Raw genomic sequence first — 7136 nt, 5'->3', positions numbered from 1 at the left:
ATATCATAAAGCCCAATTTCCCATTGCATTGTCGTCATCAACCATAGCAAGTGCTTAACTTCAGATATCAACAGGCTCATGTAGTTCATCATGAATAGAAAGAAACAGCTAGTAGATAATCTCATAATAGAACAACTAAAATTCAGTGGCCAATAGCATCATAGACAGTTGAACTAAATTGCATCTGTAAGCCTGCTGACTTTAGAAATATATGTACCCATCTTTCCAACTATAACATGCACAACCCAATATATGTGACAAAGTATGTCCACAATGCAAACAACTAATAACCCAATGTTAGTGAAACATTCAAATAGAACCAATAGTCCTGTATAATGATCCAAAATTCCTGCAGATGTACAACTATAACAAAAAAATGACACTAGTATCAATGCTAAAGCTCAATGGTGATTCACTGTGTCCATGCCCTCCATAACCTACAATAGCAACACATGAAAAAAAATAATTCTAAATTATATATAAGCCTTTTATCAATAAAGAATATAAAAACATTAGAAGTTTACCTGATGAGAAGGGATACCACATTGATTTGCCATCATATTCATGAAGTCCAGCATTTGTGTGCCTCCAAACTGAGCTGCAATTATATTCATGAACATCTGCATTTGTTGTTTCATTGACCTGTTAGTATCTGCATTTCTTCATTAGCTCTTTGCATTTGTAAATTTGTTCTCTGCATTTCTACAAAGTCTTTTCATTAGTATTCCTATATGTCAAAAATAATAAAAAAGTTAGCTAATGTATCAATTGATTCAATTCCTTACAAACACAATTGGTAGTATTTAAAAGAAAAAAAATAATGATAGATTACCTATCCTTGCAAATCCAATCTTTGTTTGCCATGTGGGTGAGTTCACTCAAAATACTCTATAAATTTGTTCAACAATGTAAACAGTAACAAAACCCTGTACACAAACAAGCACATAAACAGAGAACCAAAACCCAAGAAATGAACAAGTATATAATGAAGTGCAGTAGTAGAGGAGGTCCCTGGTTGCAGACTCAGGACCTCATGCAGCAACATACAACAGCAACAACACCAAAAAGTAATCCTATCTAACAAAAAAGTTCTGACAACAATAACATCTATTCAGCATTGATATTTTTGTTACTAGCAAAAAAATTTGGATAAACAAAAAAAAAATGAGAAACAGAAAATCTTCTAATGCAGATAGAGGACAAAGACAAGCAATCATCAATGCTCACACATACAATATGGTTGAGTACAACAGAAACAAGCAATCCGCAATGCAGAAAAATGCAGGTAGAGCAAAATTAAATATGATGCAGGAGTTCAACAGCATGCCGCAAACAACAAACAGAATACTGATAAAATGGACAAAATTATCACAAAAGATTAGGAAAACCAAAAGAAAAACAAATAAAGAAAGAAGTAAAAGGTCCGAACCAATATTGTAAGCGTATGATTGTGAAAGTTCCTCCTGGTGAACCTTTCTCCTGATCAAAGAGAAAAAGAGGAAGGCCTTCTGATTTTTTTCTTTCATTAAGCGAAAAGCCTTCTGAGTCAATGGTAGAGAAAACGAAAACCTGCTGTTGTGACCAAACATCAACAATAAATACACAGAGACCATCGTAGAAAAGAAGATAACCATTTGTTACCACAGAAATAATTGAAAAAAATCAACGAGAAAAAGCCTCTTGCAAAAACAGGGTTACCTTTGTACAAGAGAGAGAGAGAGAGAGAGAGAGAGAGAGACCTTATTGCTAACAAGAGTACCCACGTGCAGAGAGGATCGATCAGTAGACAATGGGCCTTTTTTATCAGTGGAGGATGGGCCTTTTTATCATATGGAGCCACAAGTTCCGATGGCCCTAAATCAGAGAGAGAGAGAGAGGATCGTTCCATGTACAAGCACCTTCACAAAACTCGCTTCCAGAAGAAACCATGAGCAGAGAGGAAAAGCGATTCCAGAGGGACGCCGATCGAGGTTTAGCGCCGAGTGAGGGTTCAGTTAGTGCGAAAATGGGGAGGAGCACGGGGAGGATGCAGTGGAAGTCAAAACTGTTGCAGTAGGTCGCCAAAATGGAGAGCGGGAGGCCAAAAATGGGGAGAAAAAAACCTTACCTTCGGCGGAAGTCGAAACTGCCACCGTAGGTCGCCAAAAATGAGGAGCGCAGGGTGGGGGATAAAGCTTACCTTCAGCGGAAGTTGGAACTGCCACAGTAGGTATATAAACCCAACAGCGACAATTTTTCCCCTTTGCCCGCTGTTGGATTGTAGCTGTTTCCCCCTTTTGTTGTAGTGTATGTAAATTTTCCATTATTAATAACATTATGCAAAGAAAAACAGCATAATTAAGATGGTTGATACTATAGTAAATGGCATTCTGCATTTGATTTGTGCCTAAAGCAAGAGAGAGAGAGTTGGAAAATGGAAAATTTTGATGGGCAGTTTGGAATACTAACAAAGATACGTGATTAAAATTGACACAAATAACATAATATCAAGTAATTAAAACTTACCAGATCACATGAATAGCGAGTGATTGTGATCACATGATAAGTGGGCGACCACAATCAACTCACCAAGGTTTCATGATTTTTTGGTGAGATGGATAAGTGCCCAATACTTAGAAATTTACTTATACTAACTTTAAGTCTTTAAGAAAGATACGAGTACATGAGATAGAAATCTTGTAGAAAGAAGTTCCAGTTTTTTCTTTATCCAATGGTAGGGAAATGCTCTATTCCAAGGTACAAGCAAACCATATCAAAGCTAGAAGGTCCCCCTTGTCCAGTTTCTTCCCGAGTCAAGTTACATTTGTAGCACAGTGTATCCCAAGTTGCCTAAGAAATTGACCCGTTTGGCAACTCAACCATGAAGACTAGAGGCTCAAAGGGATTTTGGTCAAGCAATTCAAGGCTTTGCCCAATCTAATCCCATGAGGGACTCCAGAGTCTGACTTGAGCCTGGTCAAGATTCAAGTTTTTATTTACTGAGCACACACATCAGCTACATCAGGAATTTACGTAAAATTAATTAATCTCTCAACTTGTGACCATTAGATACAAATCAAGGTTATGGCAGTGGCCCCAACAGACAAGACATCATTGTCTTTTTCATAATGCAGTTCAAAGGAAATCCATAAAATCGAAAGGGGGAAGGAAACCAGTCACCAGTTTGATGTATACATTCTTGCCATATAACTTGACGGCAGATCCGGTGCAATCACATTGCACACTTTGATTGCGCCGCTGCACCTGACTGCCCTCCATCTGCTGTTGGGCCCCACAACTGACAGGCTGTCAGCCAAAGATGGAGGGCAACCAGGTGCAGTGGCACACTTAAAGTGTGCCATGTGATTGCACCTGATCTGCTGTCATATAATTCAGTGTGTTCTGCACTGGAACCAATTTTTTAGCAATTATTGTACAGCAAGGCCCAACTTATAAAAAAAAATCTTAACATATTTGATCAGAAATAGTGCTCTTGATTCTATCATATGCTTCTTTTGATACCAAGGCCCAACCTTCAAAAACATGGAATATGATAGACTCCCCAACATTCAATCAAATCCAATCACGATTGACCTTTATATCTTTTTGATGGCAAAGCTGTTTCATAGATGCACAAAATTACACAGGCCCCTCCCCAACTTTAAGCCTTTACAGTCACAGGAAACATCCCATGCAAGCCCAACTAAGGGGACACCAGCAGCATGACAATAACAATAAGATTAATAGATCTAACAACCCGTAGAGACTCCACTCATTTACCTATCAAACTCTAAGTACAAGAAAGAAATCCAATGAAAAATGAATGTTTGGTTAAAAAGTGAATATAAAAGACCAAAGGACTATGAACCAGAAAAGAGCAGTACCAGCAGGACTATTCACAACTATGCAATGGCCACCAGGGCTCAACCCCCTCTGTCTGCGGGCTTCAGTCAGCTTTTCACCCCTGTTATCACAGTTTTTCTCTTTTTCTTCTTGCATTTTGATGTTCCCCACCTCTTCTTATTCAAGAGAGTGCTGATTAGAACCCTCAAACCCAACATAAAATATTCAATATTGGAGCAGGAAGCCGCACATCATACAATAATCTGGTTGGAAAATTATTATGAAAACAAGAGAGACAAAACCACACTCCCCTTGTGGGGACTGATCAGTCAGGTCTCTTCTCATCAGAAATGCAGGATCCATTGATGTAATCATCTGAAGATAACTTTCTCCTCTTGGCTCCTGGACTTGGATACACAGATGACAGGTCTGGTGAAATTACAAACTTGGGAGTTCTCCATGTTCCAATTTCAAGCCCCTGCATGATATTATAGCACGAAAACACACCCTCCTGCTGGATGGATAAGAGACAGAAAAAGAACACTCATCAAATTTCTTCCTATTCATATGCAACTGTAAGCTCGAATCAGGAAATAAAAGTATTATTTCTCACTGTCTCTATGAAACAAGCTAAGACTGATCCCATCTTGAACTCCATTGATTTTCTGCTAAACTTTTGACCTGAAGCGGCTAGAACAGCAGCAGCAGCAATGGTAGATGGTCTATGTTTGGTAGTATTCATCACTATGAAAATGAAGAAAAAGAAAAAGTAAAAGAAAGCAGACAAGTTGAGAAAAGAAAATCCCCCAAAGATAAAACCATAAAAACATTGCCAAGAATATGTAATTATGATTGAAACAAAAAATGGGTTTTGAAGATTTACCTTCAGCAATGCCCAAAATCAGGTCTATGACTCTGAACACTGAGACCTCATGCCTTGCTTTAGCATTAAACTTTGTGATAAAATAATTCACATAACAAAATGGGGTAACAGAATACAGCCTCCACTCCAGTGTATTCAAAACCAAGAGTTCCATTCTCTGAATGACATCACTGGAGAATCTATAATCCTCTCCTTGGAATTCAGAGAGTGGTGGGATCCTGCATTCTTCCATCTTAACAGCCAGTGACAAACAAGCAATAGACAGCAATTGCATTGCCCAACTATGCCCCTTCTGCACCAACAACACCAACCAAAATCGGTAGAACAATACCAAATGAAATCTCTAGAAATGAAACATTTTTCATCTAAAAAGAAGCAATTTTCTTCCCTTTACTCACATCTATTGTTCTTTTGGAGAGAAATCTATCCATATAGGTCACAGAGAGGTATGCTGTTTCCAACCCAAAATCAAAACACTCCTTCCTCTGATCATCACAAAGCCAAATAAACACATAAGAAATCCTAAACACATGAATCACAGAACCAAGAAAAAGGAAGAGAAAAAAAAAAGAAAAAAATCAAGAAGTAAAAGAACCCACTTTTTTAACCCATCTAATAGCTTCCAACCTAGCACATTTCATCCATTTTTCATCATTAATCACAACACAAGCCTGTGATTCAAGAAAGTTGCCCTCTTTCTCAACCATGAAGCCAATGAACTCATCCTCTGACTCTGAGAAATCCACACCTCTCCATGAGAAACCAAGACACTCGTCATCATTGTTACCATCATTCAAACATGACCCACTCTCCCCACAGAGGAGGATGGACATTGAAATGGCATCAGAATCCCCCATGTCTGCATCCAAAATACCAGCACCCACGATGGGAAACAACTGATGTTTCCCTCTTGGATTGAAGGGGTGGTGAGTTTAGGGGCAGAAACGAATTGGGATCCCTGGGAATTGCTTGATATCTATAGATAGAGCAGGGTAGCATTACCCCCCTGCCCAAGTTAAATGCAGACCATGAGGGGGGTCTTGGTAGATGTGTGATTATTGCCTCAGCGGTTGGGCATATCTATCTCTATTTGTAGGTCGTCTGGCCTTGAGTCCATGGGTTTTGGGGGCACCCTACAAGCTATACTCTCAAGGGTACCCCACAAGCTGGTCTTATAGTCTTTGTTAATCTGAGGGCTCCAGCCAGACCTGTGTCGGGTATCCGACTCATCGGGATGTAGCGGAACCCATCCAAATAACAAGTTGTCAGATTCGAATTCTGATCGGGTTTTATCGTGTCAACAAAATAAAGTACATGTAAAATATTCGGGTTTAGTCCGATCTGATATCCGGTAAAATCATAACCCAAACTCAGCTCCTATATTACTCGGATTGATTTGAATAATATTTGGGTCGAGATTTTTTACGCCATACTTAAAAATTCAGGTTTGGGTCGGGTTAGGTATTCGATATAAACCCATCCATTGACAATCCTAGCCCTCACTAAGTTTGAAAAAGTATTGGACTCTTTTTTTATGGTTCAGATCCAAATCCATTGTATGGGATTTTAGCCCACATGGCTCGCTTCCAAGCCCAATAAGCTTACTAAACCAGAATGGCAGGTCCATGTTTGGACTCACTTAATCATGATCAGGTAAGGATCTAGCCCATTGACCCGTTCCTTCTGCCTCTCAAAAATTATCATTTTTTGGTTTTTTTTTTTCTCACATCTAACACCATAGATGTAATCTATAGATTTTGTTTAGTGGGAACCGCCTTTTGGATCACCGAATCTGACTTGTATACAGGTTTTTTCAGTGATCTAAACTCAACGGCTATTGATGTATCAGCTTTCTCAAATTATAAAAATATATTTTTTTGTTGAAAAAACATGAGTCAAGAGACGATTCCTACCGAATAGAGAATACTAAACACATCTAATGGTTCAGATTTATCATAAAACACTTTAAAAAATGAAAAATAGGGTCAAATATGTTCAGTTTATATATATATATATATATATATATAGAGAGAGAGAGAGAGAGAGAGAGAGAGAGAGAGAGAGCATCGGTATTCTGAACGTCTCCAAGGACACAAACCAAAGCTGGTTGAATCGATGCTTTCTATACTATTTAAGTCAGACAAATACTAAAAATTATGCCCAAAGGAGTAATGGCGTAGTAAAAAGGGTGGTTTGATATTGATATGTCAGCAGTAAATCCTGTTGAGTTGGCCATATGGGACAAGTTGCAGCCCCTTTCAATTGTTTGACTACCCCCCTCCACATTCAATTTCTACTTTAAAAAAACAAAACAAAACAGAACAGAACGCAACACAACTGTTGTTTTTTGTTTGACTGCCCCCTCCCGAGGCTGTAAATGGACCGGACCAAATGGGGTGAAGATCCAATTTGAGATCCATTTAACTTTAGT

The 7136-nt window shown here is 38.6% G+C and overlaps 1 protein-coding gene across 2 annotated transcripts; it reads right to left on the bottom strand.

The window, feature by feature from the left end:
* Nucleotides 1-3547: 3547 nt before the first annotated feature.
* LOC149837317 (cyclin-D5-3-like) lies at nt 3548-5771 on the bottom strand. Of its 2 annotated transcripts, none has more exons than XM_090007330.1 (5): nt 5305-5771; nt 5104-5190; nt 4706-4997; nt 4436-4566; nt 3548-4336 (listed from the first exon to the last, which is right to left on the bottom strand). In XM_090007330.1, exons 1-5 carry the CDS (start codon nt 5560-5562, stop codon nt 4148-4150), a joined length of 957 nt encoding a protein of 318 aa, XP_089863456.1. In that variant the 5' UTR covers nt 5563-5771; the 3' UTR covers nt 3548-4147. The 2 variants fall into 2 exon arrangements, with proteins under 2 accessions (XP_089863456.1, XP_089863457.1); XM_090007331.1 differs by having other exon boundaries at nt 4037-4333; nt 5305-5765.
* Between the last annotated feature and the right edge of the window lie 1365 nt (nt 5772-7136).

This window comes from Nuphar pumila, chromosome 5, assembly GCF_984573655.1.
Source record: "Nuphar pumila chromosome 5, dmNupPumi1.hap1.1, whole genome shotgun sequence".
In the NCBI taxonomy this organism is placed as follows: Eukaryota; Viridiplantae; Streptophyta; class Magnoliopsida; order Nymphaeales; family Nymphaeaceae; genus Nuphar; species Nuphar pumila.
The sequence above is the reverse complement of the archived record's forward strand: the minus strand, read 5'-3'. Positions and strand labels throughout refer to the sequence as shown.